Source organism: Amblyomma mixtum, chromosome 1, assembly GCF_055824585.1.
Source record: "Amblyomma mixtum isolate Tamu chromosome 1, ASM5582458v1, whole genome shotgun sequence".
Classification (NCBI taxonomy): domain Eukaryota; kingdom Metazoa; phylum Arthropoda; class Arachnida; order Ixodida; family Ixodidae; genus Amblyomma; species Amblyomma mixtum.
The window spans coordinates 172,147,931-172,162,042 of record NC_143012.1 but is presented as its reverse complement, the minus strand read 5'-3'; the positions used below and the strand labels follow the sequence as shown (position 1 = coordinate 172,162,042).

General features: G+C 45.5%; 1 protein-coding gene across 1 annotated transcript; it reads right to left on the bottom strand.

The window, feature by feature from the left end:
• Window positions 1-466: 466 nt before the first annotated feature.
• LOC149369813 (uncharacterized) lies at window positions 467-1,207 on the bottom strand. The gene is made up of 3 exons (XM_089559480.1): window positions 1,183-1,207; window positions 964-1,028; window positions 467-853 (listed from the first exon to the last, which is right to left on the bottom strand). The coding sequence occupies exons 1-3, from the start codon at window positions 1,190-1,192 to the stop codon at window positions 467-469; spliced, it is 462 nt and encodes a 153-aa protein (XP_089415606.1). The 5' UTR covers window positions 1,193-1,207.
• Window positions 1,208-14,112: the final 12,905 nt, after the last annotated feature.

Sequence of the window (14,112 nt, the reverse complement as noted above, 5' to 3'; positions counted from 1 at the left end):
TTGCTTTGTTTATTTCATGCATTACTCTGCTTTTTTATTGAAATGCAATTTTATTATGGACGAATTATGTTAGAGCTTTATCTGGCGAATTTTTCTATGCTATGACTAGGGGACACTAGGGCTAACAAATGAAAAAGCTACCATTAGAACAAAAATTCATGCTCAAACGCTTAAAATCTCCAGGTGTTCTAAATTAACATGGCACGTCCTTTCAAAAGGCACCTGTTATAGCCAGACTAGCTTCATGGCAATAAATATCACATAATGTAACACATTTTAAATACATAACTCCTGAACACAAAATTTTTAAATATGGTTAATTACTGGATATTCCTGGAATAAAAAATGCATAGGTGTTCAAATTAATACAGAATTCGGCATATACATGATAAAAATGGTGGTTATATAATCTAAAATAACTTTAACAAAGCGTCTTGAATCAGCTAAAGAAATAAAGTATTGAGGCCTAGAACAACAACTGAATTAAGAACTTAAAATAAAAATATTCCATCTTTGGAATCAGATTCCACAGAAAGGCCTCATCCCGGTTTACTTTTACTATCACTAAGTGTTTAGGACTGTAAACATACAGAATGGCCTTGTGAAGGTTCATTATATACATTTGGACTTGGATTTGAGTGTAGTAGCTATGTGTGGTTTTCAATACAATCTCATCCCCGCTGAAAACTAAGTAAGGCAGTAGGCTGCGCCTTTCTTCATACAGGATGAAAGGTTCATCTCTGAACTTATATGTGCACTTAATATCAATGACCACAGTTTCGTCATCAGTTTTGGCTATACCGTCTGGGCTGCAGCAAAGCCATGGTTGCTCTGGAAGCACGATGAGTCCTGTCTGAAAATAACGAATGGGATTAATTATTGCTTTATTTGAAAGAGCCAAGGAAGAGAAGACTTGACGTACAAAGAGAGACTCATGGAAGGCAAAACAGCAAGCAAACTTACTTGTACAATGCAAATACTAAGTTTTTGTTGGAGCTCATCTCGTGCAATTGCTTCTGTCTTGATACCTGAAAAAACAATTTTGCGTCTTAGACGTCATTATTATGAAAATAGGACAGAACTCAATCTTGCTGTGGCACAGGAAGCACAGTGATGTGATTTGATGACAAAGCACAGCATGTTTTTCTTTTAAATGAAGTGATATGCTGCTGGAAAGCATACCGTAATGCATTGCAGCACTTGTGTAAGATGATTTCTTGCATAATTGTTCACCTGCTTTCTGCAATCCGTCATCATTCTTTTTTGTCCTGATGACATGTGCTTTAGTGCTGCTTATGCGGACCTGACGCTCTTCATGCCATCTGCAAATTATAAGTATTATGAACATGATTTCATTCATTCTGTGTTATGCTTGCTGCCATTTGCTGAATTTTTATTACATACCGTGAGCAGTTTGCCTGGCCCATTGTGTGAAGCATAGGTCACATGGGTTCTCTTTAAGTACCACTTTTTCTGCATAAATCAGAGCCCTCTTGTCATCCATTTCGCTGGCAAAATTTCTCATTTGGGTTCTTTCGTTTTCAAGAACCTCTAGGTATCTGTACACTGGTCTGTGCTTCATTGGCTGAAGTAAATCCTCTAGGGTTTCTTTCTCCAATTTCGTCGTCACTTGTTGAACAATATCATTGAGTACTTCCTCACAAATCATATCCTCGGCACTTGTTTTCTCTATTTCCAATATTTGTTTTAGTGGGCACACTATATCCGGATAGGTAAATATAATATTTGGGTCATGAGGCTTTCCTTCTTGAGTGCTAGTGTCCTGGCCTGTTATGAAGGACGAAAGAAAAAAAACAAGTTAATGGTATACTCAACAAATGCAAACAGCAGCTATTAAGGGCGGCGTGTTGAATGCACAGAAATAAATAAGATAAGCCAAAGTAATTGGCCAGAAAGATATTTTCAGGCTGCAGTGTTCAAGCATATAATAAAGCAGCGGATTCTACTCACAGGAGAAGAGGTCCGAAACGTCTTGTTCTAAGCGCCTCTTTCGTTTGTCGCTCGGCTTTCCCCATTTCTGGGGCTGGCTGGTGCACGATTTCTCTTCATTGTAGTTTGCATAGAGGCACATAGCACCTGCATGCTTGCAATGAGCTGTGATGCCAGCTTTACATGTGCATCTCCCTCCTTGAACGACGAGGTTCCGCCTCTCCTGGCTTGACCACGCCAACTATGACAGAAATAAATTGCCTGGGTATTCCTCAAACCAGCCAGGCATGCTAGACCATAAAACCAATTTTATATGAAAGGCAACGTCAGATTTTGGGTGACCTGGCTTATAGTTGGATGCGCCAAGAACATTGCTCAATTTTGCTAGGGCCACGTCTCCATCTCGTCATGCATGTTTCGTTGCATTACTTTTCGCAAATGCTCTGCTACTGCCTGCACTGTCTCATTATCTTATATCACTCTCTATCACCATCTGATCGATCAGCCGTCCTATCACACGCATTGCTTTCCGTTAAAAATCATTGCGTTAGAATCGAGCCCGATTTTTCAAAGGCGCGCGCGCACTCACGCACACAGACTGAGTTTTATTTTTGCTTAACGGTTTCGTCGTGAATAAAACAAAGGCCACTGTACCTTTCCGCGCTTGCGTCGCGCGCACGACACCCGTGGCTGGGTATCACTCGCAGCTAACTACGCGTTCACGCCGCAGGTTTAGCGGCAGTAAGCCGAGTTTCGCAGTGCTTTAATTCCGCCAACCTCGCAAGCGTTAGTGAATTTCCCAACCAGCGACTAAAGCATCTGCCTCGTATTCGCCAGCACAGATGGATCGAGTGCGAGTCATTCATTGCCCTATTCATTGCGAGTCATTTATCGGTAGTTCGACCATATAACAAAATGACAGACTTACCTCGACGTACACGTCGTACACGATGTGGTCGCTCACTTGCGATGTGCATTTCCCACTTAGCCGGGCTTCATCGTGGTCAATACTCTGCTCCACAGAGTATACATGCGAAATTAGCTTTTCACCTTTATTCAAGTTTGCTTTTCTGAAATATCTGTCAAGCTGAGCCACCTTTTAGTAGCCGCACTTAAGACGATACATACTGACGCGGCGAGAGCTCGGCACGTGCACGGAAGCGAGCGCGGCTGAAAGGGCGCGCGCCAACGCGGATACCCCCAGTGTTTGTTTTTCTGTCGGGAGATGGCGCTTTTGTCAAAAGCAGTAGCGCCACTCTGCGACGCTGCGGTTCCCTATTACAGTAGAAGTATATAATTGTCATACTAAGTGCAAAATCTACATACTTCAAAGTGTGTTTAGCATCTTGTTTGCAAATAATCTTGCCTTCAAGGAGGGCTTGGAGGTTTCGCATATCTGCTTGGTGTTGGAGGTTACAGCCTTCACAAATAAAAATATTGAATGCAAGCACGTCCTGTATCTTCAGTGAGGCCGGAATGAAATTCCAACACACATGTGGCGTACTTTTCACCTTTGCAGTGAGGCATTCATTTATAAATGGTTAGTAAATAAATTCATTTATAAATGTATACTTCGACAGATGATTGTTTCTGAAACATGAACCAAGCTATCTGCATGTTGTAGCTGAAAGCACACAGGTAAAATATTTTGTTTTGTTTATAGGCGCTGTTCATATTTCATTTTGGCCTGACTGAACCACTGCCTCAGCAGGTACCCCAAATGAAGGAGGTACTGTCTTGTGGCAGATCATGCAGATATGTTTTAGACTGTTGCGTGAAAAAATGTGCTGCTAGAAACGGTGCATAGTTGATTGTTCCTACATATCTCTTTCTGTCGATATTGAACAATTATTGTCTGAGACCTAATGTTTCACTGAATTATCAATCTGTCTCGTCTCCCATAAGGGAGGCACAAGCATCACCCTGAGGGCTGACTCACCACCTTCAAGCCTGTTTTTGTTTCACTCGGTCAGTTATAATTATCAATTTTAGTACAAGTATATCTGAGAAAGCATTTCGACTAAATGAGGTTAATAAGTTTTCCATTCGGCAAAGTAGTACGGTTGGACTTGAGTTGTAATTTTTCGTTATGCGAGCACTGCCTGCCTATTGTGTCATCGGTTCTAAAGCTTCCTTGTGGCTCTCTCTCCAGTCGTTGCTCGTGTTCTTTGCACTGGTTATTTGTCAGGTGCCTGCTGTGAGAACAACCAGCACTAGGCCCCTTTTTTTCAATGAAATCTGCACTGCTACTACTAATACTAATAATACTATGTCAGTATTTACGTGATAATGCATTTATTGTGATGTATAAGGTATTCCGCTGAACCAATAGCAGCAGTGTTGAATGTCACAACATATCGGTATATTCTTTATTACAGTACCCTCAAACGAAACCATTTCTTTCTGTTCAAACATTTGGCCAAAAATATTTTATGCTTCTTTCCTAGCTTAGTGCACTTAAACTAAAATTAAAAGTAAAACTGGATATGACCAGTATAACAAAACAAACTACTGTTTTTTTTAGTGGGAAATTTTTTGGTCCACATGCTGGAATGGCATGGCATGGTGGAGACGCTGACAAGTGTGCACTCGAAACTACCCTTATTAGAGATGGCACAAGAACTGGCGGAGAGCACTTCAAACAATTCGTGAGCACCATGGTGCTGTGCTTCTCCTGTTGCTTACGTAAGCAACTTTTAAAGGCTAAAGCCTTTAATGCCTCACGCTGTCGTTAGCAATCAGTGTCGGCAGCCGTGTCTGCGTCCGTGTCGGCAGCCGTGTCGACAGCCGTGTCGACAGCCGTGTCGACAGATATGTCGACAGATATGTCGACAGATATGTCCGCGTTTTGACGGCTGTCCACCGAGATATCTGAGACAGTTACTGCGTAATTTCCTTTCCTCAAATACAATTTTCAGTTTCTTCATTACGGCTCCTCTTTCTTCTTTCACTGCCACTTCTTTCCTTCCTGTACGGTGCGGTTAAGGTGTCAACCGAGATCACTGAGAATTACAGCGCCATTTCCTTTCCTCAAAAAGCGTTGCGTTCAAAGGGCAAGGCACCGCTCCGAACAGATGGTGGCGTTCCGTGGACTGCCTGGCAGCGCTACAACACGCTGTCGCGTTACACTCCTATAGGCGAAGCTTAAGCGCCATTAATTATCAGTCAATTAGCGCCGAGTGATTAATCGGTAATTAGTCAAAATTATTAATGTGTCATTACTTCGTCATGACTTATGTGTGACGTCATCAAGTGTGACGTCACCAGTGTCACATAGGCAAAGTGGTGCGGAAAACGCTTTCGCCTCTACGCACTTTAGACAGTCAAAGTGCCTCCTGAATTTTTTACTCGGTTCGCAGAGCAAAAATTGAGAAGCCTTTAAATATTCTTGCTTAATATACGATTGTGAGAATTAGAAAATAGTGATGTGTGTACAAGAGCGTCCACAGAACGGAGGGCGATTGACCGCCGGGGATGGGGGAGGTGGTGGATAGCACCAAAAAGGCACTATTTGTGGCCTAAACTACACATATGAAACAAAAATTAGAACCAGCAAATTAGTGCTAGGCTTGGAGAACATACAAAGGATTTTATTAATGAACGAAGAATTAAACAAGCAAAAGCGAAAATTTCCGCTATTGCATAAAGTTATCCGAAGTTCCAGGGGGGGGGAGAATAGCTACACCCTCCTCCCCCCCCCTTTCCGCACACCCATGTGTGTGTCTCGGTCATTCCAATTCCAAGAGTTTGACATCGTTCCTTGTTCGTTGAAATGGGCAGAGAGTACTATGGAGAGATAGAAGGCATCTGCATCGAAATGTGTTTGGCAACCATCCTGAACTACCTTCGTTTCGCACAAAACAGATATAACTATAATGACACTCATGCACACAGTACCGTCCGGGTAAACGCATTATGTACGCTGCTTCTTGGTTTTCTGGTGTTTACTGTGTTTCCTGTTACGATAAAATGAATTTTGTGCAATGAATCGTATTGGTATAGGTCTTAGTAAATGATTTCTGCAAGCTTATCCGAAAGACATTTGTTCAAGAGCGGATGGTTGGAATGTATTTGGAAAATTTATTATACTAGCAATGTGTTACTACTAAAGTAGGTGTTTATGCTTTTCAGATGAATTTGAGAGCAGTGTACACAGGCACAACGTATGCAGTTTGTCTTGAAAATAAAACGCATATACCTGTACCCATTCAAACACGGTTCTTTCATTGTAAGCTACATGCTTCGTATGTCTGCAACACACAACATGCATAAAGAAAGGGCTTGTACATAATACTTTACTTCTTCGGCACCTTGACGGCTACTGTGCATGCTTGAACGCGTGTTAGGACACTCCACATCATTTTGGTCCCACCGTGAATCAGCAGTGTCAGTATGACTGAACTGGACTCGCCTGTACTGTTTAGCGCTACGCACTGCTCCTGTAACACTCTGTCCAAGCCAGTAGCGACAGGCCGAGTCATTTGAATACACGGAGAAGGGCCCAAGGTAGGTCAAACAGAAGATCACGCAAGCCATTTTTTGCGGTCGGCGCCTGTACTAAACTGCACGTGATTTCCATGATTAAGAACAGTAGTCAGTCTTACGGACTCTCCTTTCTCATTGTCCATTTTGTGAATCATGGAAAGTGGTCGGTAAGGCATTGTCTCCAGGTTTATGCGTAAACAGGAGCGATTTTTTTTTACAGAGTAGGACGCAGTTGAAGCCAGAACAGAGGAGCAATTGGCCACAGTCATCCTCCAACATGGCGATGTTCCGGCGATTTTTCTTTTCTGCTATAGATGGCAGCTGTTTTGCATAAGGTGTATACCTTCATCGCAGCGAAACACGCTAGGATGTGCTGCATCCAGGGAATACTCCGCATGCGCACAAGTTAGGCTTCATCCATTTTCTACAATTTCTTTTCTTGTTATCCTTATAAGGACAGTGGTCAGTACGAAAAAGTACAGGTCGCGTGTTGATGTAACGGCCTTGCAGTATCAATGCTTGCCCTCATGTTTGTTAGCTGACGTCAGTTGAAAGAATTCGAACTCTTAGAGCATCCGTCCAAAATGTTTATTTGGTGCCTTGGATCTTTTAAAGATGCGCCGAGAATCAGCAGTTGTCTGTTTCTAGTTAAAGCTGTCCACCGTTTCCTTTCTTTCGTCCTTTACTACGATGAATGGCCTTGATCAAACACGTTCAGTGATTCCAAGTCCTCCTCACCTGCGAAAAACGGCCCTTCCACATCTTAATCAAGGAGGCTGTGCCAACCACGGCGTGCACTTCGAGGATGCTGTGCAACTTTGTCTTTGTCTTAATCGTCCAGGGAGCTCGACGTATCCGAGTCTTCGTTGTTCATGGAGCTCGGCGGTTCCACGTCATCCTCCTCCTCCAGAATGTCGCTGATCTTGAGGAAGGAGCGTATGTGTCCCAACACGTACACTCCCATTTCGTCAAGCTGCCGAGCTCCATCACTAAAGGCGTCCTCGCTTTCGCCTTCTGGTAGCTCGTTGCAAACAAGCTCTCCCTTTACAACTCCAGCAAGTTGCCAGAACTGCGTCAGTACAACAAACGGTCGCAAAAGACATACATATTCAAAATGTCAAGAAAAAACTGCTAGTGTATTCAGTAAAAAGTGCTAAAAACTGCTAAAGAACTGCTAGAAAACTGCTAAAAAGTGCCAGCTTTTTGGTAGTCAAAAGTTAATTAAAGTGCCGCTTTCTCCCTTCCTGCTGAAAATTGTTTCGAGAAATTGTAATGACAGATATCCTAGGTCCTTCGCCATGTACAGAACAAGCGAGAAAATAAACCTTTCAGAGCTGTTGTCATTTCGTTGTATTATACCCAATCGTGGCTCATCTTCTGATCCCAAAAGTGGGTGCATGGAGCAAACTTGTGCCTAGGACCACCGACGCTTCTAGAAGGTCTTTAATATCTTCAGCGATCAAGGTTATTGCCTTGACTATGAAATTATTGTAAACAACTAAAATCTGCTTGGATGGTTTTTCGCGCGAAATGTTCTAAGCTGCTAGCAAGTGCCGAGCTTCCTGCTTCAGACTGAGAGGCTGGATGATTTTTCAACCGCACCGTTTTCTACCCCCCGACAGGTATTTCAAGGCGTGTAATGAAGCAATTTCCATCCTGCATCCCTTGCTGCTGTCATCAAAACTGTTGCATCTTGTCTATCGACAGAACGACATCTTCAATATTTCATATTCTCTATGACTTCTTTTATAGCCCATAATACTACATGTGTTTGACTAACAAGGGTAGTTTTCAATGATCTAGCAGAAATGGGGTTGCAGTTGGTTGCTTTTCAAAAACTTTGTTAAGTTTGTAATAAAGACATGAGCGAATAAAAGCTAATGTTTCTTCGGTGGCAGGCCATGTAACACTCTGACCAGTGTGCCATATGTGCTTGGATATCCCTCGCTTTCTTTGTATACAAGAATGTCGTAAGAAAAGGTGAATAAATTTTGCGACCGTCCATGGCAGCCCGGGTCAGAACGATCCGCAAACTTGAATTTGTCAAGGACAGGGCGAAGCCTAGCTGGGGTAATTTATAAAGTAATCTGAGAAACACCATTTGAGAACTGTAATGAGGCACCATTCCACTGATACTTGTGAACAGCGAAAAAAGGGGGGACAAGGACAAGACAAGCGCTGACTATCAACTGGGTTTATTGAAGGACGGAAGGGTATATATACGAAAACATAACACAAAGAAGTAAGAAGATAGTGTGAAAAGGGCCGTGAAAATCAAAAACTATGTCACATGGGAAGTGATGGAAGTGATGTATGCTAATTCCTTTGATTCTTTTGCGGTGCTGTTTACGTCGGGCAGACCGGCAGATGCTTAAACAAAAGGCTCATGGAGCATGAAAACACAAGGAAAAGCGACCCTCTTAGCCACGTTGCCGCTCATTGTGAAAAGTGCAAAAGCCAACATGAAAGGGAGCAAGAAAGAAAATCGGAACAAAATGGCGGGCTTCCGCGCACAAAGTTCCGCTGCAAAAAGTGCAAGTGCGCACCTGAGTACAAGAAAGCCGAAGTTCTGCTCCGCCATAAAGATAAGCTCACGCGCGAAGTAATCGAAGCGCATTACATCCACAGGCAAGGTGACGAATGTATCAGCAATCCTTCCGTGACACTTAGCAACAAGGAATTAGCATACATCACTTCCCATGTGACATAGTTTTTGATTTTCACGGCCCTTTTCAAATTATCTTCTTACTACTTTGTGTTATGTTTGCGTATATATACCCTTCCGTCCTTCAATAAACCCAGTTGATAGTCAGCGCTTGTCTTGGCGTTGTCCCGCCTTTTTGCGCTGTTCACCAGTATGAATGCATACCAGCTCTCCCAGATCTCAGCTTTACCATTCCACTGCTCTAATGGGCTGCTTATCCTATGGTCGAAATGAGGACGTGTGAAAAAAATGGCTGGCGGTTTAGCATTGCTAAGGACGATATGTGGTGCGGAAGGAAAGTTTTCGCAGGTAGACACGACAGCCACGAACCTGAAAGCGCGATTAACTGTACACAGAGCGTCTTGAACTTCATCACCAATGCCAGATTTGACAATATACGCCGGCTGCCTATGCTCCAGGGCCGCGTTTCTGCAGCAATGTTGCCAACGCGAACGCGTATTGCTCTAGCGCCGTGTTTCTCCCACAAAGTTGTACGCTCCAAGGCATGCGGCGCACATCTGTCTCTCACTATCATCGCGTAGCTTAAAGCGCGAATATTAGTTTCGTATTATTACTAGTTGATGAAGAATACGATGTGCAGGGCACAGCGCAAGAGTGCGTTGCAGTTTAATATGACGCGTGTTTGGCTGCGGGGATAGCGCCGTGCTACCGCGCAGTGGCCAGCCAAGCTGGTATGTTCGGGCCACCGTGGCTTCGAATTAAGTCGGGGGTATTTATTTCATTTATTTTTATTTCACTTGCCGTAAACCTACAAATACCGCAAGAATACAATCATCGCATGATGTTTCTAAAGATTTAGCCATCGGAATAGTGCCTCCGCACTTATATAACTTCCATTAATGTCAAGCATGGTGCGCAGAATGAAACAGCTTTAGGAAATGACATCCTGCCGCTTGATATCTTATTAGTCCTTATCCTCTTTCATTCCAATCTTAAAACGCTCGATAATTCTTTTAGAAAAATAGGCTCGTACGAAGTGAACATCGCTAGTAGTCTTAATCATCATCATCATCAGCCTGACTACACCCACTGCAGGGCAAAGGCCTCTCCCATGTCTCTCCAATTAACCCTGTCCTTTGTCAATTGCCGCCACTGTATCCCCGCAAACTTCTTAATCTCATCCGCCCACCTAACTTTCTGCCATCCCCTGCTACGTTTCCTTTCTCTTGGAATCAACTCCGTTACCCTTAAAGGGACACTGAGGAGAAATTGAAGCTGGCTTGTATCGACAGAATACCAGCTCCTGATTACAAAAACGCCACTCATATTGACAACAAAGCTCTTGTAACGTAGAAAAGAGCAAGCCATCCTCCTCTGACGCCGCTGCCGAGGGCCCTTTTGCGCACTGACTCATGGGAAATAGGCCCTCCTCCACAGTTACCAGACTGCCAGCCAGCTGTGCTTTTTAGTGAACGTCCGTGCTCCGAAGTAGCGCAGCGCCTGTGTTGCAGCTTTGGCGGAATGCGTACCGAGCTCGAGGATGTCTGAAGGCTCCGCGTCTCTGTTGATTACACTCGAGTTTTTGGGTGCACTGTAGAAAACTGCGGGTAAACTTTTCATCAAAGGGTGCGGCCGCTACCTCGTCACTGTTCAACTGTGGTTCATAAAGAGAATGGAGAGGAATTCCTTTCGTCGTTATACACATACGGAGCGTTTATTTCAGCGCATGCTATGAGCGGAGAACTCGAGAGTAGGCGAAGAAACGAGCCTCTAAAAAAGGGCGCAGCGGCTTCCAAAGCGCTCACGGCGGACGGACGTGTTGAACGAGCGCTCCGGCGCGCTGCGCAAGATTCTGTTTCTCGGGCAGGCGGACTTCGGCCCGCCCATGGGCCCTCCGTTCTCCGCTATTCTCGAGGCACAAGTCGTGCCGAATACGCGCGCGCACATAGGCGGTGCCGACGTGAAATTCAGCAGTGAAGTATTTCTCTCTCTCTCGCTGTCGAGAGAGAGTGCCGGCGGCTTTACGTCTGCCCCTGCGCGGGGTCTCCCGGCCACTGCGCACAATCACTTACAAAAAGAAGTAAACTGTATGTATACATAGCCGCGCGCTCGTAGCGTCCTGTCTCGGACTAATCGCGCGCGCGGTACACTGCACTAGCGGCCGGGGTGGGGCGCCCGGCCGCGTGTACCGTCGGAGGTAGCACCCACGGAGCGTTCTTGTCACGCGTGCACTACCTGGCGAAGAGCGAGCGGGAAGTCAAGCCCGCCTGCTCGATGAACGCACAGTGGCTCACCACTGTTCTGTCACGGGTATAGAGGCTAGAATATCACGGGTGCGTGCAGTGCCGCGGGGCCATAGGAGCGCTTCGAGACTGTCCGGGATGATTCCCAGCGCCCTGCAGGCCGCGAGAATCTCGCGACGCGGTACTGTAGAAGCGGCACAGCGAAGGAGCATGTGCTCCAGTGTCTCCACTGCGCCGCAGTCAGCGCACGCGTCGCTCGGGGATGGTGGCCGCTGCGGCGAGCGAGCAGTTTGCGCTCACCACGGAGCCGTCAGTGAACGCAAGCAGATGGTCGCGCAGTTGCTCGTACAGCGAGAGAGCGAAACCGAAACCAAATCCGGCTAAGAGCTACCACTGCCTTGTCACGTGAGGGCCTATTTCCCATGATGCTTTCCATTATATTTTTTATGACTAGGCTTCAAGATTGTGACGTCATGGTCCCTCCTAGTTTTTCTTCCTCCATGGGTGACGGCATAGGACCAAACAATGTTGCTAGAACCAATGGTTCTAGAAACACTAGAACACGAGAAGGCACGAATCACTGAGGCGCAGCCAATGTATGCGCAAATCTCCTTCACGTCGCCAGATGGCGCCACGTATCCGGCAGCTACGTGCGCGCCTGCAGAATCGGTATCAATCAGCGCCTGCTCTCCGGCAGTAGGCGGGCTCCCGGTATTCCGCTAGCGGTAACAAGGTACACGGTATGCTTAAGGTGTCTATTTGCTAGAACTACGTTGACGACTTCGAGATCGGGATCCATCGTAACATTGGCAAAACGCCGGTGCAAACGTAAACGAAGCGACGGTAGCGACGGCCGCAATAGCCGATAGATGCCTTCAACGTGCTGCCGGCGGTAGCTTTCTTTTCAGCTGCTGCCAGGCCGCACTGCTGGCCGTCAGAAATCACGGAGTCTGCGTTATGTCATGTCCACGTCATGTTTCACGTCACTTAGTCCTGTGTCGTCATAGGAGAATACCAAGTTTGAATCAGAGCGGCGGGAAAAACTTCGAATCCAAATTTCTTAGAAATAAATGCTTCTTTCGCTGCCGGCCAAGTGCCAACAAAGCCATAATATGCCAAACTATCGGATTTTGCTGTAAAAAAAATATTGATAGAGCTCTCCTCATTGACCCTTTAAGGAGCAGCGGGTCTTGTTAAGTTTCGTAAAAAGTTTCGTCTTGATTACTCTGGCAGGGGACTGATGCTCAGGCAGCTAGGTCATCATGGAATCCATGAGACGTCCTTTTAATTTTTTGCGCTTCTACCTGAAGCTTTCAGTACAGGGTATTAAGGTTGCTTTTCTACAAGCAAGGTGATTCACCAGCAAAGGGTCTACCATAACTAGCGCTACCCTAAAGTTCGTAATCACAGCTTGTCTTCGAAAGTCACGCGTTATTGACCGCAACATTGATAACTACAGAATTCATTCCCGTGCCGAGTACACAGGGCGCAAAAATTCTGCTTCCAACTCCTGCACTGCCTGACAGCTGGAGTAGATGATGCGATCGAATGACAAGGAGTAAAATATTCATCCATATGATTCACACCTTTTCAGGCAGGTCTAAGAAATTTTGTCCGCCAAATATCATAAGCCCTAGGACATACCATTTTTGTCGCTTCCGATTTCAGAACTGTAAATGATCGACCAAACAAGTTCAGTTGATGTCAGCTTAGCTTCCGATGCAGTGCCAGCAGACCGGTATGTTTTGCACGTTCTCCTGGTTGCCATATTTTATTTCTTTAGATCACAACCTGGCTTCAAAAGTATTGAACAATCCCTGTAGAATCGCTCTGAATGGCTCGTTATACATAAATAACGAATACAATTCCTGAGTGCGCGCACATTCTTCGATGACTTCTGCTCGGATCAATTACCGGAGTTATTTTACCACTAACATGTAGCGAAACAAAATCACAAAAATTAAGCATCCCTTAAGCTCTGCTGTGTAACCCGCAATAGTCAGGAAAAGCGGACCAGATGGTGTTGAATGCCGGCAAATGAGGCTGGGATCTGCGGTTTCCTGTAAGCGCCGGACGCGAACTGACAGGACACTTTGCGTTTGTGCACAGCTAAAAAGCACTCGGATCTGCCTTCGCAAGAGTCGTCTGAAGCAGTGGAAGTACTCCGGTTTAAGTGCTTGCAAACCTCTCAGGACACAAATTCCGAAGCATCTGACGTTTCTACATGCAGGCTGCACTGTACCCCGACGAACACCGTGGCTTATTTGGCAGCGGCACCAGAGGCGCATCGCTCGAACCATTAGCGTTCGCCAATCCCGCTTCTCACTATATCCGATGCGATGCATGAGTGGTTTAGGAGTTCAGAGGATGAGCCCGAGGATGGGGGTTCAGTCGTTGCGAATACATGATACCAGCGTATGGTGTGATGTCAGTGCACGTTAAAGGACCCCAGGTGGTCGACATTTATCATGAGCCCTTTGCTAATATTTTGTCTTCCTACTGCCTCTGTGCTCCAGTCCCTCATGGCGCAGTTGAATTGTACACCAAGAAGTGAAAGAATGACTGAGCCTTTCATTTCTACAAATTATTCTCATCCCCTCGGTGCTGGCCACTCGTACGGACTGGCGTTGACATCCAACGCCTTCCTGCTTTTACCACGCTACTCGGCAGCAGCTGTCTGCGGTGCGATGGCGACGAAGACCTCCAAACAAAACTCCCCAATTCCGCTCAGTCGTCACTCATGCGCGGCAACGATTCGCAACTGGCAGT